Below are 19,626 nucleotides of genomic sequence, written 5' to 3' on the forward strand. Positions count from 1 at the left end.
TAGAACCATTCAACTTCAGCTTCTTCAGTGTTACTGGTTGGGGCATAGATATGGATTACTGTGATATTGAATGGTTTGCCTTGGAAACGAACAGAGATCATTCTGTCGTTTTTGAGATTGCATCCAAGTACTGCATTTTGGACTCTTTTGTTGACCATGATGGCTACTCCATTTCTTCTGAGGGATTCTTGCCCGCAGTAGTAGATATAATGGTCATCTGAGTGAAATTCACCCATTCCAGTCCATTTCAGTTCGCTGATTCCTAGAATGTTGACATTCACTCTTGCCATCTCCTTTTTGACCACTTCCAATTTGCCTTGATTCATGGACCTGACATTCCAGGTTCCTATGCAATATTGCTGGACTGGAAGAAACACAAGCTGGAATCAAGATTGCTGGGAGAAATATCAATAACCTGAGATATACAGATGACACCACCCTTATGGCAGAAAGTGAAGAGGAACTAAAAAGCCTGTTGATGAAAGTGAAAGTGGAGAGTGAAAAAGTTGGCTTAAAGCTCAACATTCAGAAAACGAAGATCATGGCATCCGGTCCCATCACTTCATGGGAAATAGATGGGGAAACAGTGGAAACAGTGTCAGACTTTATTTTTCTGGGCTCCAAAATCACTGCAGGTGGTAACTGCAGCCATGAATTAAAAGACACTTACTCCTTGGAAGGAAAGTTATGACCAACCTAGATAGCATATTCAAAAGCAGAGACATTACTTTGCCAACAAAAGTTCGTCTAGTCAAGGCTATGGTTTTTCCTGTGGTCATGTATGGATGTGAGAGTTGGACTGTGAAGAAGGCTGAGCGCTGAAGAATTGATGCTTTTGAACTGTGGTGTTGGAGAAGACTCTTGAGAGTCCCTTGGACTGCAAGGAGATCCAACTTGTCCATTCTGAAGGAGATCAGCCCTGGGATTTCTTTGAAAGGAATGATGTTAAAGCTGAAACTCCAGTACTTTGGCCACCTCATGCGAAGAGTTGACTCACTGGAAAAGACTCTGATGCTGGGAGGGATTGGGGGCAAGAGGAGAAGGGGACAACAGAGGATGAGATGGCTGGATGGCATCACTGACTCAATGGACGTGAGTCTGAGTGAACTCCGGGAGTTGGTGATGGACAGGGAGGCCTGGCGTGCTGCGATTCATGGGGTCGTAAAGAGTCGGACACGACTGAGCGACTGATCTGATCTGATCTGATGCAATATTGCTGTTTACAGCATTGGACCTTGCTTCTATCACCAGTCACATCCACAGCTGGTTATTCTTTTTGCTTTGGCTCCATCCCTTCATTCTTTCTGGAGTTATTTCTCCACTGATCTCCAGTAGCATATTGGGCACCTACTGACCTGGGGAGTTTCTCTTTCAGCATCCTATCATTTTGCCTTTTCATACTATTCATGGGGTTTTCAAGGCAAGAATACTGAAGTGGTTTGCCATTCCCTTCTCCAGTGGACCACATTCTGCCAGATCTCTCCACCATGACCTGCCCATCTTGGGTTGCCCCACAGGCATGGCTTAGTTTCATTGAGTTAGACAAGGCTGTGGTCCTAGTGTGATTAGATTGACTAGTTTTCTGTGAGTATGGTTTCAGTGTGTCTGCCCTCTGATGCCCTCTTGCAACACCTACTGTCTTACTTGGGTTTCTCTTACCTTGGACGAGGGTTATCTCCTCAACGCCGGCCTTCCTGACTTTCAACGTGGGATAGCTCCTCTAGGTCCTCCTGCGCCTGCGCAGACATAGCTCCGTGGACATGGGGTTGGTCCTCCTGGCCACCGCCCCTGGCCTCGGGCGTGGCGTTGCTCCTCCGCGGCCCCTGGCCTGGGGCTTAGGGGCATGGGGTAGCTCCTCCTGCCTGCCGCCCCTGACCTCGGACGCTGGGTATCTCCTCTCGGCCACCCCCCCGACCTCACACGTGGGTTAGCTCCTCTCTGCCCTTCCTGCGCCATCGCAGTCTGGCACTCTCAGCTGCTGCCCCTGACCTTGGACGTGGGGTAACTCCTCTTGGCCGCGCTCAGTGCGCTGGTCGCAGCCGCCTGAGCTCAGCGCGCGGGTCATAGCCGCCTAGAGAGTTGGTTAAAATGCAGATTTCTGGGCTCTGCTCCTATATATTCTGGCTTAGTTGGACTGGAGTGGGCCCAGAGTTTAAATTTTAAACATGCTTCCCAGATGACTCTATTAAAAGTATTCCATGGGCTGTATTTGGAGAAACATTGCTATCAGTTCAGTCACTCAGTCATGTCCAACTCTTTGCGACTCCATGAATTGCAGCACGCCAGGCCTCCCTGTCCATCACCAACTCCCGGAGTTCACCCAAACTCACTTCCCTCCAGTCGGTCATGCCATCCAGCCATCTCATCCTCTGTCGTAATCCCTCCCAGCCTCAGAGTCTTTTCCAATGAGACAATTCTTCACATGAGGTGGCCCAAGTACTGGAGTTTCAGCTTTAGCATCATTCCTTCCAAAGAATACCCAGGACTGATCTCCTTTAGAATGGACTGGTTGGATCTCCTTGCAGTCCAAGGGACTCTCAAGAGTCTTCTCCAACACCACAGTTCAAAAGCATCAATTCTTCAGTGCTCAGCCTTCTTCACAGTCCAACCCTCACATCCATACATGACCACAGGAAAAACCATAGCCTTGACTAGACGGACCTTTGTTGGCAAAGTAATGTCTCTGCTTTTCAATATGCTATCTAGATTGGTCATAACTTTTCTTCCAAGGAGTAAGTGTTTTTTAATTTCATGGCTGCAATCACCATCTGCAGTGATTTTGGAACCCCCCAAAATAAAGTCTGACACTGTTTCCCCATCTATTTCCCATGACGTGATGGGACCAGATGCCATGATCTTCATTTTCTGAATGTTGAGCTTTAAGCCAATTTTTTCACTCTCCACTTTCACTTTAATCAAGAGGCTTCACTTTCTGCCATAGGGAGTAATGTACTCAGCTGCATCATGGAAGCCCAGGTATTCTAACAAGCTCTATTGAAATGGGACGTGATGCTCAGCTGTGGTATGCAGCCAGTAGGGTTTGACCAAGTGGTTCCAGGAGAAACAGTTATCTACTTACGGGTTCAGATTTTTGCACTCATGATTCACCCTTGACTCTTTTGAAAGGACATGATTTGCAACATGGAGGTAACATCTGGTGGGTTGGCAATCCAGAGTGCAGTTTAGGTCTAGTCCCTGCAGAAATCAGATACGGTTTGTGGACAGGTGCCCAGTCATTAGAGTTAGTGAGAAGAGTTCAAATCTGCTTTAATTGGTCATGAAATTTTATGGTCAAGATCTGGTCATTTATCAGCATCATTTGTCCAGCAGAAATTTTGTGCCCCACTCTGAGCTGTGACTTTAATGGATTGTTTCTAGCCAAGGTGGTAGCTGGAGACAGGATGTTGATTCACTGTTAATAATTTCAGCTGGAAAGATGATCACAATAGCACCTCTCTTATTTGTTTTTTGGGGCATTATTCCTAAGATAATATCAGGAATATTATTATCAGCACTCTATATTCTTAAGATACCTGGGTGGGTAGGGCTTTGTCTGCTTTGTTCTCACATATCCTAGGATCATATTCCTTTATTCCCATAAAAGCTTTTGTTTGATACACTGGTTGGTTTGAGTGCTTCATATTTACCTTTTTATTATTATTATTATTATTATTTTTACTTTTAAAATTGGAGTATAATTGTTTTACAATGTTGTGTTAGTTTCTGCTGTACAACAACACAAATCAGCCTATTGTGTATATATATCCTCTCCCTCTTAAGTCTCCCTCCCACCACCCCATCCCATCCCTTTAGGTCATCACAGAGCACCAAGTTGAGCTCCCTGTCCTATAGAGCAGCTTCCCTTTACCTAGCTCTTTTACACATGGTGTATATATGTCAATGCTACTTTCTCAACTCATCCTACCCTCCCTCTCCTTCCCTCTCTGTGTCCACATATCCATTCTCTATGCCTGTGCCTCTATTCCTGCCCTGCAAATAGATTCATCAGCACCATTTTTCTAGATTCCATATATATGTGTTAATATTTGATATTTGTTTTTCTCTTTCAGACTTAACTACAGTCTGTAAGACAAACTCTAGGTTCATCCACATCACTACAAATGACCCAGTTTCGTTCCTTTTCATTCCTGAGTAATATTTCATTGTATGTATAACCACGTCTTCTTTATCCATTCATCTGTTAGTGGACATTTAGGTTGCTTCCATGTTCTGGCTATTGTAAATAGTGCTGCAATGAACATTGGGGTACATATGCCCTTTTGAATTTTGGTTTTCTCAGGGGTACATGTTCAGTATGTATTGACAGTTAACTAGCGATTAGGTCAATAACGCTACGCTAGAAAAACTAGAACTGAGAAGGCAATGGCACCCCACTCCAGTACTCTTGCCCGGAAAATTCCATGGACAGAGGAGCCTGGTAGGCTGCAGTCCATGGGGTCGATAAGAGTCAGACACGACTGAGTGACTTCACTTTCACTTTTCACTTTCATGCATTGGAGAAGGAAATAGCAACCCACTCCAGTGTTCTTGCCTGGAGAATCCCAGAGACGGGGGAGCCTGGTAGGCTGCCGTCTATGGGGTCGCACAGAGTCAAACATGACTGATGTAACTTAGTAGTAGTAGTAATAGAAAAACTAGAAACCCACTTATTACAGAAAATCAGTATGGATGTGAAATGTTATAATTTTTTTATTGAAGAATAGTTTGGTAAAGATCGCATAGATAAATAAATCTCAATTTGCCTAGTACATGTCTTATTTTTTTTTCCTATTTCTATTTTTTCCCCAAAGCCAATAGAATGAGTTGGCTAGAGAAGCTAACAAAGTAAATTCTAAAATTCAAGCTCTAAGTGACATCATTTGGCTTAAGGACAGAAGCTGAGCACATGAATGGAAGCTAGTTGCCTCTTCTCCTGAGAGAAATGGAGAAAGACCAGCATATTACTGACTTGGCTGTGGTTGCTGAGTTTGTTATATGTTTGTACAGCTGGCTTTGGGGCCTCATACAATGAAAATATAGCAACAGACAAGGATTGCTCTTTAATCTACAAACCATGCCCCATTTTTAGCCCCGCAGCAAAAATGAGCAGGTGGCATCACTTTATGTAGTAGATGAAGTCTGGAAAATGTGTTTGCAAATTGAATTTGTATTTTAAAGAATCATGTATTAAATTTTCTGGAGGTGGACCATTTTCAAGGGGAATTCTGTAGTGATTGTTTTTTAAGGTAAAGTCAGCGATTCTTTTTATAAATTCAGATCTTTACCATTTCCATTTTAAAACCATACAGTATATCAGGGACCAAGAGAATGTAACCTGCCTACCAACCTCAAGAACACATTCATGTCTAAAATTTTACGATTCTAATTTCAATTTTTTATGACTGGACTTCTTCAGAATAAAGGAGGATTAAGGCAATAGATGTTACACTATTTTAAAGCTGCACCATCCAATACAGTAGCCACTAGCCACATGTGGCTATTAAACTCTTAAATATAATTGGTGCAAACTGAAATGTGCTGTAAGTGTAAAAGTACACAGTGGATTTCAAAGATGTAGTACCAAAAATTGTGAAATATTGTGTGAATTCATTTTATATTGATTGTAGGCTTCAATGATCATATATCAGACATGCTGGCTGAAACAAAATACATTAAAAAAATTTCATGTGTTTCTTTTTACCTTAAATGTAAATCATTTTACATACTTTATTTTTTGCCACTTTATTTATTTTTTTTAATTGAAGGATAATTGCTTTACAGAATTTTGTGGTTTTCTGTCATACATCAACAAGAATCAGCCATAGATACACCCATGTCCCCTCCCCCACAAACCTCCCTCCCATCTCCCTCCCCATCCCACCCTTCTGGATTGTCATAGAGCCCTTGTTTAAGTTCCCTGAGTCATACTGCAAATTCCCATTGGCTATCTATTTTACACATGGTATTGTACATTTCCATGTTACTCTCCATACGTCTTACTCTCTCCCTCCTCCCCTCCCCCTGTGTTCATAGGTCTGTTTTCTAAGTCTGTTTCTCCACTGCTGCCCTGAAAGTAAGTTCGTCAGTACCACATTTCTAGATCCTAAATATATGCATCAGTATATGATATTTATATTTCCTCTTTCTGGCTTACTTCACTCTGTATACTAGGCTCTAGGTTTGTCCATGTCATTAGAACTGACTCAAATGTGTTCTCTTTTATGGCTGAGTAATATTCCATTGTATATATGTACCACAGCTTCTTGATCCATTCATCTGTCAATGGACATCTAGGTTGCTTCCATGTTCTAGCTATTGTAAATAGTGCTGCAATGAACATTGGGGTACATGTGTCTTTTTCAATTTTGGTTTCCTCAGAGTATATGTCTAGTAGTGGGATTGCTGGATCATTTAGACAATTACTAATGATCTGATAAATTGAAAATAGAAAATTGTGACCTTCATGTATGGCTCACATTATATTTTCATTGACAGGACTACTTCAAAAGGACAGTACAACCTAAAAGAGATCCTCCATTATTAATGGGAAACCATGATGATGTAGAAGACACATTTTCATGGGATAAAAACATTATTTCCTAAAGTATATTTCACAGAATCCAGTGAGGTGCACCCCATAGCCAAGTGAGTTTAGGCAACACTTACTAATTCACAGCATTTGTTAGCATAGTATTGATGCTTGAATGAATGAATGCTTGTCTTATATTAACATGTTGTTTTCCAATCATTTGAAACATAATCCTCTTTTAAAAATGATAACCAGTAGCAGTCTGCAGGCTCAAGAAAGGTGTTACTGCAGCAAATGCTGTTGAATTAAGTGATAAACAAATTCCTTTTGTTTTTGTTTATATAAACGGTACTTCTTTTGGTATATGCATCCTTCTTTTCTAAAAAATCATTCCCCTATTTTGCATAAAATATTTCCTTTCACTTTTCTAGGCTACTTGAAATATCACCCATTAGATTTGTTTGTGTAATCAATTTTACTCTTAAAAAAATCCCTGATTTGCCCCATTTTCCAAAGAACGTATATATAGTGAAGGGTTCAAGGGACAGGTGATGTTGGTTTAGTAGCTAAGTCATGGTCAACTCTTGTCACCCTATGGACTGCAGCCCACCAGATTCCTCTGTCCGTGGGATTTCCCCTGGCACTAATACTGGAGTGGGTTGCCATTCCTTTCTCCAGGATCTCCTGCATTGCAGGTGGATTCTTTACTGCCTGAGCCACCTGGGAAGCAGAGGGGGAATACCAAAATGTGTGGGAAAGATGAGAGGATGCTGGAAAGATGTTTATCCTTTTTGAAATGTTATTTTAAAAGTATTTCTCATCAAGAAAAGTGCAATGTTATGGGTTAACAGGCTGCCATGGATAGGTTGGGGAACCTAAATATGATTTATAGCTTTGTTTTCCAGGGAAATTGCATTCAACATCCCAAGAAGCCAATTTACAACCAAATGCTAGGAGCATAAATTGTAGTTGGACACTTCCTGTGTATAGATTGATTGACTCAGAGGCTCAGGGAATAGAAGCAATCAATATCCTGTATTTGTTTCAATACCTATCTTGTTTTTCTCAATAAGCCCTTTGGTTCCCATAACAAGGAGAAGATGAAGAGGATGATGGAACAAAAGTTTTCTGTGACAATGTTTATAGGCTCTCATAAATCATTAAGGAGCATCAAGAAGGCATCAACAAGCGCTTCCCTAGATTGCTGAACAATGAGATTTTATTCTTAAAAATACTCTGCCAGGGAATAAACCAAATTATTTTCTTCTATCATAAAATAGGTAAAGAAAGACTAGACAGACACATGTACACATGCACAGTCCAAAATTCCATAAGTTCAGGTGCTCATTTGTGTTTCCAAAGGAAAAGTAAAAAGGTCTTTGGGCCCACAAAAGAACAGAATGACATTCACTTGCAATGGGTCTCTGGTGACTAGAGGTAATTCAGGCCAGGGAGCCCGAAATGACATAGGAGCATGGACAATTCAAATGGAACTATTATTTTAAAATTCAACATTGATACTTTATTAAGAGTGGGAAAAGTACAAATTAGAAACCTATTCTGAGATATTGAACATTTGTTTTAAATAGATTTCAGGATGGTTTTCTTTGACATGTCCCCCTTGCTGAATTGCCAACTGAAAGCTCAGCATTCTTGAGATAGAATTCACATACAATAAATAAGCCAGTTTTAAGCTTACAAATTGATGAGCTTTAGAAATGTATGTAGTCATATGACTATCAGAGTAATCATAATATAGGATAGTTTCTTCACCCTGGAAGGTTCACATGAGCCCTTCTATGGTCTATTCCACTTGTTACAATTAACATAGTTAAAGATATGATTAAATTTAAAGCTACCATCTTGCTCATGTTTTCTATTTAGCTCATCTGCTATTTTTTCCTATTTCCTTTTACTGTCTTTTTTTGAATTTAGTATTTCTTCCATTTTATAAACACTATTGACCTATTAGCTACATCTATGTTTTTGTTCTTGCTTTCATTTTTGTTTTAAATGGTTGTTAGGTTTACATGATACTCATTGAACTTATCATTGCACATCTTCAAATAATATAATTACATTTATCATCTTTTGTTTCACTGTACTCATGTTTCTACCTACTATCCTTACCCTTGGCTGCTTTTTAAATGTTCTTTTTTTCATTGTTTTTCAGGAATTTGATTTTGATGTTCCTTGGTGTTGTTTCCTCTGCTTTTCATTACTTGATGTCTAGTGAGCTTCTTCGAGCTGTGGAGCTTATAATTTGAGAAAATTGCAGCCATTATTTGTTCAAATAGTTCTTTATTCCACCATCCTTTTCCTTTATTTCTGGGAATCTAATTATATGTATGTTAGATTGTTTGAGTTTGTTTCAGCTGCCATTGATTCTTTGTTTATTATTGTCTTGTTTCCTCTCTTTATTTTGGATTATTTCTAGTACTATGTCATTAAATTCCCCTGTGATTTTTTTAGGACCTTATCTAGTGTTAATCCTACTGTTGTGTTATTTCAGATACTGTATCTTCAATCTCTGGAAGTTACAATTAAGCCTTGTTTATATCTTTCATTTCTGTCCTCATACTGTTAATGTCTCTATCTTCTTAAGCATATGTGTCATATTTAGAAGAGCTAAATTACTTGTTTCTTAATGCTATCTTCTGGCATATCTTGGTCTGCTCCTGTTGACTGAATTTTCTCCTATTTATGAGTCATATTTTCCTATTTCCCAGCATAAATGGTAATTTTTGACTAGATGCCGGGCATTGCAATTTTTATCTTGAGTGCAGGATTCATTGTATACCTTTGTATAGTGAGTTAGGTATTATTCCAGCACAAAATCAAGTTACCTGGACTCAGATTGAAAAAAAAAAATTCAGACATCTTTTTAAGCTTTCTTACGGCAGCTGGGTCTAGGGCTAATTTAGACTCATAACTAACACAATATGCTTTTTAAGTCCTGCATATTACCTGATGCCCTGTGTATTACAAGGTGTTTTCACCCTGGCCAGTGGGAATATGAATAGTACTGTCAGCCCTATGTATGCACCTCCCAGTTTTTGGCCTATTTCTTTCCAGGGCTTTTTTCTCCAAACTTGAGGAATTGTTTCTCACCATGCAAAGATCCACACTCAGCCAAAGACTATAAGGAACCCTTCTGAAGGTCTCTCCACGTGTGTGCTTGTACTAAGTTGCTTCAGTCGTGTCAGAGCATTCTGTCCAACACGGTCTTATCAACTTGGCCTCCCCAAACTCCGATTTTTGTCTCCTCAACTCAGTACAACTGCCAGCTCTGTTTTGATATATATTGCTTCTTGGAACCTGCCATTTGGCAGGAAACTGGAACAGCGATAGGGTTTACCTCATTCTTTCCCTTCTCTCAGGGATTATCATACTGCACTGCTTGTCATTCAAAGACTGAAAACCATTGTTTCAAATATTTTGTCTGGTTCTTTCTAGTTGTTTAATATGTAAAAACATCTGGTCTGGTCCCTGTAACGCCATCATGGCCAGATAAATGATATAATTTTAACACTGAAAATAAGACTGTGCCTACTGAAGCAAAGTGAATCTTGCTTCATTGCCATTCATACATCCAGTAATATTAACTTATTTAGAAGTGACATCAGCAGAATGACTGAATAAGCTGTCCCTCGCATATATCCTCCCCTTGGCAATAATAATTTGACATGGCTTCCCAGGTGGCTCAGTGGTAAAGAATCTGCCTGCCAGTGCAGAAGATGCAAGAGATATGTGTTTGATCCCTGGATCAGAAAGATTCCCTGGAGAAGGAAATGGCACCCTACTCCAGTATTCTTGCCTGGAAAATCCCATGGATGGAGGAGCCTGGCAGGCAACAGTCCATGGGCTCACAAAGAGTCAGACAGGACTGAACACACAGCACTAGCATGGACAAAAGTGTCTTCGTGGGAGCTTTGGGATCCAGATTGGAGGCTGTGAAACTGAAGTGTAGTTGAAGACTGAGGGCCATTTTAAGAAGGCAGGTTCATCACCAAATGGCTAACTTGTGAACTGTGGTCTCCTACAGACAAACAGTTCCATACCCATAACAACTCAGCTACAGTCCCTTTGGGTTTGGGTCTGTTACTAGCACCAGATGAGGAAGCCTGGAGGAGTCACGCCCACCTGTGTACTGGATAACAGAAGAGGCTCATGAACCCACTCCAGCCCCTCTTGACCACAGTCTGAGAACCCCTAAAGGTAAGCCTCTGAAACTTAGTCTGAATGCAAACTCTGAAAGAGTCTTGTACCTGGGCTCCAGTCCATTCCAGCCAGAGTCCATAAACAATCCTGATGGCTCAGGAACCCTGCAGAAAACACTCCTGTCTGCACCCCTGGAGATCTTGAAGGGGCCTTACATTGGGGATCTAAGGACCTAAGCGTCCCCATTGACAGATGAGTGAACAAAGAAAAGGAGATGCACACATACACTACTGAATATTATTTCACCAGGCAAAAGAAGAAATCTTGCCATTTTCAGCAACGTGGATGGACCTTAAGGGTAGTAGGCTAAGTGAAATAGGTCTGAGAAAGACAGTATCATGTGATTTCACTTACATTAGAATCTTTAAAAAAGCCAAACCAAAGTGGAATGGTGGTTTCCAAGGATGGGAAGTAGGGGAAATGGGGAGATTTTGGTCAATGTGTACAAAGTTCCAGTCACTCATCCAGTTATAAAAGAATAAGTTCAGGGAATCTAATATTCAGTATGATGACTACAGTTAAAAATACTGTATTTGACAGTTGCCGAGATAGTAAACCTTAAGTAGTCTCACCACAAAAAAGAAAAGGTATCAATACAGGATGCTTGGGGCTGGTGCACTGGGATGACCCGGAGGGCTGGTACGGGGAGTGAGGGGGCAGGGGGGTTCAGAATGGGGAACACGTGTATGCCCGTGGCAGATTCATGTTGATGTGTGGCAGAACCTATACACTATTGTAAAGTAATTAGCCTCCAATTAAAATAAATAAATTTAAATTAAAAAAAAGGAAAAGGTAATTATGTGAGGTGATAAACATGATAAGAAATATTATTGTGGTCGCAATACACACATGCATTAAATCATCAGGTTGTACACCTTAAACTTGCACAATGTTTTGTCAATTATATCTTAGTAAGGCTTGGTAAAAATAGACACTACCTTCTAAGCACAAACAGAAAATCTTCCTTCTGATTCTATTTTTAGACCAAATAGTTACATAGTCCCAGAGTACAGTAATGCCCAAATAAAAAAATTTATTCTTAATTTTGATCACCTCTGGGAGTATCACTACTCCAGTCACAAAGAAGCAAGCTTACCACTCTTATTGTACATATTTCAGGGTGAACACAAAATTTTACATGAAAATAAAGAGCAAATGTTCTTTGAAAAAAAAATCATGTTATAATAGGAGTAATTGTTACATATTACTAGGCTACAATTTTAACATACCATGGTTCTAGAGAATGAACAAACAGACCAATGAAACAGAACAGTCTTCAAATAGACCCATATATATGGGAATACAGATTTCACTAAATGTAAAATGCCAAACCTATGGAGAAAAAAATTATTTGTCCTTTTTCTTCTCAGACTCTCCCAATAAGTGATTAGCTCAACAACTTTACTCTTAATTCAACTTTACTTTGATTACATTTGGCCAAATGAACTGACTACTTTTCTTATCCTCAAAGTGGACAGAGGCTGTTTTAATAAGAAAGCTTGAATGTTACCACACTTAGAATGCAAGATGTTGTATTTATCTATGGTTATGTACCACAAGTATTACTTAAAAGAAAGATCCTGACTTCTCTCAGTGCTGTGAGGCATATGAGTACAAACACAATATATGGAAAAAGTCTTTTGACTGTTGAAAGAAAAACAATTACAAGAAAGCAAATATCGGTAGTGGTAGTGTGGTAATAACAACCCATCATTACTGTTCAAGAACACACAGGTTTCTGTCATGAAAATACTGTGTAAAAGAACCAATGTGTGTTTATAATCTTTTGTGGAGAAGCCTGAGGCATGAGAGGAATAACTAATTTATATTTGTGCAATCTCAAGTTCTTCTGTAATTACCAGTTGGGACTTCTGCCAGTAGTTCTATGTTTTAACAGGTCTGGATATGTATACATCTGGCTAAGGAAGACGCTGGTATTGGGGACTGTTAAGTTCACTTCGTTAGTGTTTGACCTAAGAGATCATCGAGATATTACATACAGTAGGCCTCCTTAGCAGCATATTCTTAACGGGCACTGGCTGAGTTTCATCCCCAAGTATAGCATGAGAGAATGAAAGAGATTGTATTTCTAGAAGATGACATTTTAAAAACAAATTTTCTCTGCTTTCATTTTCCCTGCCCTGTCTAAATGGACATTACTGAAAATGAATTACAGCTAAGTTACCTACTTGGTCCTTTAACATGTAGTTACCTAAACCTGTAGTTTTATGAATAGATGTGACATGTTTTCTTTACTTCTGAATCCCTTATCTTTTTTTCTTTCTCATAATCCCTTCTGTCTCCCCACCTTCTTTTTTTCCTCTTGAAGAATGATATATGTGGCTCTCTAAACTCGTAATTACTACATTACCATCACCTTTCATGTCTCCATATTTTGGTTCCGTGCTATTACTTTTGATTAGATACTTTTACCATCTTTCTTTCCTAGATAACTTGTATGTACAGGTGACTCTTGCACAACACAGGGTTAAACTGCAAGGGTCCACATATGTGTAGATTTTTTTTTTTAACAGATACATTGGAAAGCTTTTTGGAGGTTTGTGACAATTTGAAAAAACTTGCAGATAAAAGACATAGCCTAGAAATAATTAAGAAAAAGATATGTCATGAATACACTAAAAATATGTAGATATGGAGATCATATAGGTATAAGGTGAGTGATATTTACTATAAAATTAATAATGTGTTAGTTTTCTTGCCATTTATAACTTTGTTTTAAAAGAAATCATATTACAGTACAGTATACCACTCTCCCAAAATTGAGGGAACTATGTATCAGTTTATTGTCATGGGTAAGAAGTTTTTGAAAAATGTAAATTTTCCAATACTGTGTTATGAATTTGACTGTAATACTGTATACCATACAAATTTTATGATGGAGTCATTCATTGTGTATAGGCTAGGCCAACATGAAGCAATCATACTGATTACACTAGGCTACTATAAAGGAATCATATTGCTGCTTCTTCGTTATCAATGCATGAAATAAATATAAATTTCTTTTTCACAGATTTTTCCATTGTTGACATCAAATATAATACGTATAACATCTACAGTGCTTTGTAATACATAAGACTATATTTCTGTATGTACTGATAGATGATTCATTTTATGAACAGATGACACAAACTTATAGTACTGATAAACAGAGTGCATGTATATGTGTTCCGTTGCTCAGTCATGTCTGACTCTTTGTGACTCCATGGACTGTAGCCCACCACAGTATAGTGTTGTAACTGTGTTTTCTCTTCCTTATGATTTTCTTAATAACATTTTCTCTAGCTTAATTTATGTAAGAATACAATATATAATACATAAAGCATACAAAATATGTGTCAGTCGACAGTTTATATTATTGGTAAGGCTTCTGGTCAACAGTAGGCTATTAGTAGTTATGTTCTGGAGAAGTCAAAAGTTACATATGGGTATTAACTGTGTGAAGAGTTGGCACCCCTAACCCCCTCCACTGTTCAAAGGTTAACTGCATTCTTCAAGGTTCAGCTCAGAAACCATCAGATGGACTAATGTGTCAAGTTACATGCCCAGTTTATCTGTAAATGTTTGTTCATGAACAAATGAAAGCATAACTGAAACAGTTGTTATTGTTGTTTACTTGTTAAGTTGTGTCTGACTCTTTCATGATCCCATGGACTGTAGCCTGCCAGGCTCCTCTCTCCATGGGATTTCTCAGGCAAGTATACTGGAGTGGGTTGCCATTTCCTTCTCCAGCAGATTTCCTGACCCAGGAATGGAACCCTCTCTCTTGCATTGGCAGGTGGATTATTTACCACTGAGCCACCAGGGAAGCCCCATGAATAAAACAAGTCTTCCCTAAATTTTCTCCTTTCTGTTTCTTCATACCGATGACTCAAGAATAAGTCTACTAAGACACTATGGTGGATCACAGTATAGGCTTACAGTCTGATTTTGCCTCTCTGAGTTCAAATCCTGGCTTTACCCACTAAATAGCTGTGCAAACTTGTTTTCCCTTTTGGCTCAGTATCTTCATCCTTACAACTGTGACCATAATACTATCTCTTGCATAGGGGTATTGTGAGAATATGATGAGATAAGACATGAAGGGCCTACAATAGCATGTAAGGACTCTAAAAATAGTAGCTATTATTATGAACAGGTGCTTATTTCTTTGCATCACATTCAATAAGTCATCAACTCTGCAATCCAATAGTCTTTCAAAATCTCTCCTAAAATGGCAAACTTCTCATGTTACCACAAGAAAGACTGCCTGAATGTGACAGAATGTGAAAATTATGCTTTTTATTATATTCACATAAAATAGTCAATTACACCGAGTTGTCCAAATGCATTGGTGAATTAAAGCCTCCAACTCTTATAAAGTTTTATACATATATCTATGCATTTATAAATACACACATATGTAAAAGATATATATTTTCTTCTAAAATAAAGTGCCCAAATCTTAATATATGGGGGCATAATAGGGGAAAAAAGAATCATAAAGCTTTATCAGTTATAGACTGTTTCACAATATAAGAATCTGTTTTATACACATTTATTCAGGCATAGTGAACTCTAACCACTCACTCTTTTCTGAATTCTAAGTGAATTAATTTATCCAAAATATTAGAAGCCATGTAGCCAGCTTAAATGAATCAGAGGCTAATTCTTCTTACTGTGCCTGGCACAGAACCTGGGGTCCTCAACAGAAGAGTAGTTAAGCTTCATTTTTAATTCCCCTGTTTATTTGAATGTTGTCTTTCTGCTAAGATGATAAACATAGAAAGAAATGTAAATGAATAAACTTCCAATTCTAAATCCTCTATTAGCATTCAATAAAGTCAGGGTTTGGTGAAAAAATTCCTTTTGTCTTTATTTCACCTGGGCTTAATGAGAAATGGCCTGGCAGATTTGAAATGAGGGGTCCTGCTGTCTCTGTTATAGTTAAGTCTTGTTGGAATCACAGAAGAATAATTAGGATGCAATGATCAATAAACAGATCAAGGAGACAGTCAACTCAAGTTGAAATGAAACTCTCTGTGATAATGGAAAACTTCGTGAGTGCATGTTTGAATTTAAGAACAGAACAAAGGTTAAAGAAAAACTAGATGGTTTAAGATCATTCAGAAAAGCCTCACTTCAAATAGAAACTAAGGCTCTATTCTTCAGTACAATGTCTCAGCTACTCTTACTGTGTTTTCATCGTGTTTTCTATTGCATGCATGCATGCTAAGTCGCTTCAATAGTATCCGACTCTTTGTGACCCTATGGACTGTAGCCTACCCGGCTCCTCTGCCCATGGGATTCTCTCAGGCAAGAATATTGGAGGGTTGCCATGCCCTCCTCTAGGGGATCTTCCTGATCCAGGGATAGAACCAATGTGTCTCTTGCATTGGCAGACAGGTTCTTTACCACTAGCGCCACCTGGGAAGCCCTGTATTTTCTGTTATCTTAGATTTTTAGGATGATCATTTGTAGGTTTTGACAAGGAATAGAATTTAAAATGCTTTTGAAAAGACTTCAACCTATGGAAGCAAGGTGAAGATGCCTAAAAATAGCTTAATACGAACCCAGCCATTTTAGAATCTGGTGATTACATGTTCAAACTGCAATAGAGCATGTTTTATTCAAGCAGGCAAAAGAGAGATTGTCAAATGAAATTGCATTAAAACACTCTGCAACTTCCCAACATACGGAAGGCTGGGACCAGTGGGAAGCCCAAACTTTTCCCAGAGTCAGAACAAGGAATGTAGTATCTTCTTTTCTTTGGAGGAAGAAAAAGGGCAAGAAAATATTTCCAATTACCCAAACCCAGCTGAGCAGGGTCTTCCCAAGGACGAAGTTGCCTAACTGCTGATTTTGGTGAGCATCTTATTAATGGCTTGCTTGACGTGCGTGGTGGAGCTGCGTCGCCTCGTCTTGCCCTGGACCATCCTCCGGCGACGTACCTCTCGACACAGCTCGTAGAATATCTCGGTGATGTTCCCTTCTCCAGTGCAGGCAGAACACTCATAAAAAGCACATGCCAGTTCTGTGGCCAGCTTCTCCCCTTCTTCTGTACTGACCTGTCTGGAGTGGTCCAAGTCAGCTTTGTTTCCAACCAAGATGAGAGTCACGTTCTTGGGCTTTTTGATCTCATCCAGGATGTTCTTAAGTGGCAGCACTTCCTCAAAACTTCCTCGGTCAGTAATGTCATAGACCAGCACAAAGCCTTCCCCCCATCGCATGTGTCCTTCCCTCTGAATGGTATCTTCCTGTTGGCAGGGAAAAAACAGCAGTCGGGAGACCTGGAAGTAATTGCAGTGTATAGATGCTGCAATTGCTAACAGTGATCCTTTAACAACCATTCCTTACATTCAGCAGTGTTTGAAATTCTTGGTAAACTGCCTGAACAAGCTGACCCTCTCAGTTTGGAACAGAAGCATAACTTAGGGTACTAAACATTTTCTAACTGCACGGAACCTAACTTTGTGCTTCTAACTTTTTCTTGCCACATCATTAAATGTGTAATTGCAAGGACTATAAAGAAATTATCCTCCTAGTTGAGCACACTGCCTCTGAGATTTTTCATTACAATTAAACAATTGGCCAATAGGTAACAAACAAGTAGACCTTACCCCATCCTCTGAGATCAGAATTAGAGGCATGGCTTAGTGAAGCGGTTTTGCTTTTGTTTTGTTTTTTAATTGTTTCTTCAGATTAGAGACAATTAGCCACCAAATTAAAAAAAAGTGAAAAATTGTATAGAGTCAAAGTAAAAGCTAAGGGATTTGGGCTTCATTTTCTATCTCAGCACCTTTGATATATTATGCAGTCTCAATAATGATAGAAACTCAATTGCAGTGATTCTCAAAAGGGGTGATCCCTCCTTCTTAGGAAGGTAGCATTTGAAAGCGTTCTTAAGCAGGTGTGATTTGAAAATGTATTGCCATTGCCATTATAGGCTCAGATGACTTCTCCAGGCATGTATTTTCCTGCTGTCTCTCTCTTTAGAATCAGTACTGGAAGGTGAGAGCATATATAGGGAGCAGGTAGTGATGAGAAGGAAAACTGTATAACTAGCTGCAAATATATTTCTTGGATTAAATAGTTTTATCAAGTAGTAACTAAAAAGCACCATGATATCCTTCAGCTTCCTAACTCTCATTCTTAGTGGTCACCCGTATTCCTGGGAGGACTTCCCTTGTGGCTCAGCTGGTAAAGAATCCGCCCACAATGCAGGAGACCTGGGTTCAATCCCTGAGTTGGGAAGAATCCCTGGAGAAAGGAAAGGCTACCCTCTCTGGTATTCTGGCCTGGAGAATTCCATGAACTGTATAGTCCATGGAGATGCAAAGAGTCGGACACAACTGAGCAACTTTCACTCACTTCTTTGTATTCTTGGGAACCAAGCCTTCCTATAAACTGTTTATAATTTCAGAACTGACTGGCTGCAAAGCAAATGTATGTTAGTTTCATTTTAAAATCAGTTGTTAGCGTTCAATGATGTGGCTCAAATTTTTAATCTGATGTGATGAGGTTTAGAAAAAATATTACAGAAAAGATTCTTAAAGTATTCTGAAAAAAGATTCTAAGGTTATATAAGTCGAGAATATAAATATTGTAGATTTCTTTAAGATTCAACTTATATATAAGCATAATAAAGGTGCTGAGAACTTCTCCAGTAAAGATATATATTTAACTTGATCAGAGTATTTCAAAACACATTTAACCATGAAAACCTAATATTAATATCTTGTGATCTCCCCATAATAGAGGTGAGCAATTCTACTTTAGATGATAGCATATGAATGTTAGGGTATTTTCAAAACACTTGGAGCACTGAGTAATTTATATCAGGACATATATATAAGCTATTGCAAATAAACTAATATAAAGCATAACTAGATAAATCTTTCGGCATCATTAGTTAACTATAGAAAAGTGTCTTAATTCTGTTCATATTATGCACATTTCATTTTTATTTATCCAGAAATATTAGAGCTGAATTCTTTTTTCACCTGCCCAGCAGTATCTAGTATCTCCATGGTGACAACTTCATCATCAATGGTTGCTTGGTGTCGGTAGGTTGATTCTGAGGGAATGAGCAAAACGAAGGTAAAATGGTAAATAAATGCATAATTAGATTTGATCCTTGATATTATAAATTAGTCTCCAATGTATACCTGTTTCCAAAGCATTAAAAAAAAACGTGCAGCCTAAGAGGTGGAAGAAGGTGCCATTTTTATACTCTTAAGTTCTTGGGAGTAACAGATTCTAATATGGGATCCACAGATGCTCAGGATATAGCGTGGGAGATTCCCTTTTTCTATTATTTTATTCTCCTGTGAGGCAAGCTTTCTAACACTCTTTTCTCTCTAAAATGAGACTTCCACATCCTAAAAAGAGAAAGTGATTCCCACAATGGCATTCTACCTTGAGACTCCTAAAAATACAGTTTATGGAATCATGTTAATTCCTGTTCCTGACACAATAGCAGACAGACAGGAGCTGCTCATTTCCATCTAGACCTCCATTCTAGGAATGTATTAAACATTAGAGGAAGGCAGATCGCTATTCATTTAAAAAGTGACTGTAGAAAGCTAGGAGGAACCCTTGGGGTGGTAGAAGGTGGTTGGACCTGGGTGTTCAGGGGTTGGTAAGGAACAGTCACCCACAGTAGAGGACCGAGGGAGAGAGAGAACAAAGCTGAGATAGAAGAGGCTGCTTAGTACCAGTTGGAGGCTGGTGGCTCAGACAGTAAAGAATCTGCCTGCAATGCAGGATAGATTGCCTGCAGTCTAATCTGTGTTCCATCCCTGGGTTGGGAAGATCACCTGGAGAAGGGAAGGGCTCCACACTCCAGTATTCTTGCCTGGAGAATCCCATGGACAGAG

At 39.1% G+C, this 19,626-nt stretch overlaps 1 protein-coding gene across 3 annotated transcripts in view; it reads right to left on the minus strand.

The window, feature by feature from the left end:
• Nucleotides 1-11,758: 11,758 nt before the first annotated feature.
• The window catches only part of RERG (RAS like estrogen regulated growth inhibitor), a 133,688-nt gene continuing 125,820 nt past the window's right edge, over nucleotides 11,759-19,626 (minus strand). For all 3 annotated transcript variants that reach the window (XM_070371143.1, XM_070371141.1, XM_070371142.1), the window contains 2 exons: nucleotides 18,751-18,824; nucleotides 11,759-17,004 (listed from right to left, as the gene is read on the minus strand). In XM_070371143.1, the coding sequence (XP_070227244.1) occupies nucleotides 16,597-17,004; nucleotides 18,751-18,824 (482 nt within the window). In that variant the 3' untranslated portion in view covers nucleotides 11,759-16,596. The remainder of the gene's footprint in view (nucleotides 17,005-18,750; nucleotides 18,825-19,626) is intronic.

This window comes from Bos mutus, chromosome 5 (assembly GCF_027580195.1).
Source record: "Bos mutus isolate GX-2022 chromosome 5, NWIPB_WYAK_1.1, whole genome shotgun sequence".
NCBI classification, from domain to species: domain Eukaryota; kingdom Metazoa; phylum Chordata; class Mammalia; order Artiodactyla; family Bovidae; genus Bos; species Bos mutus.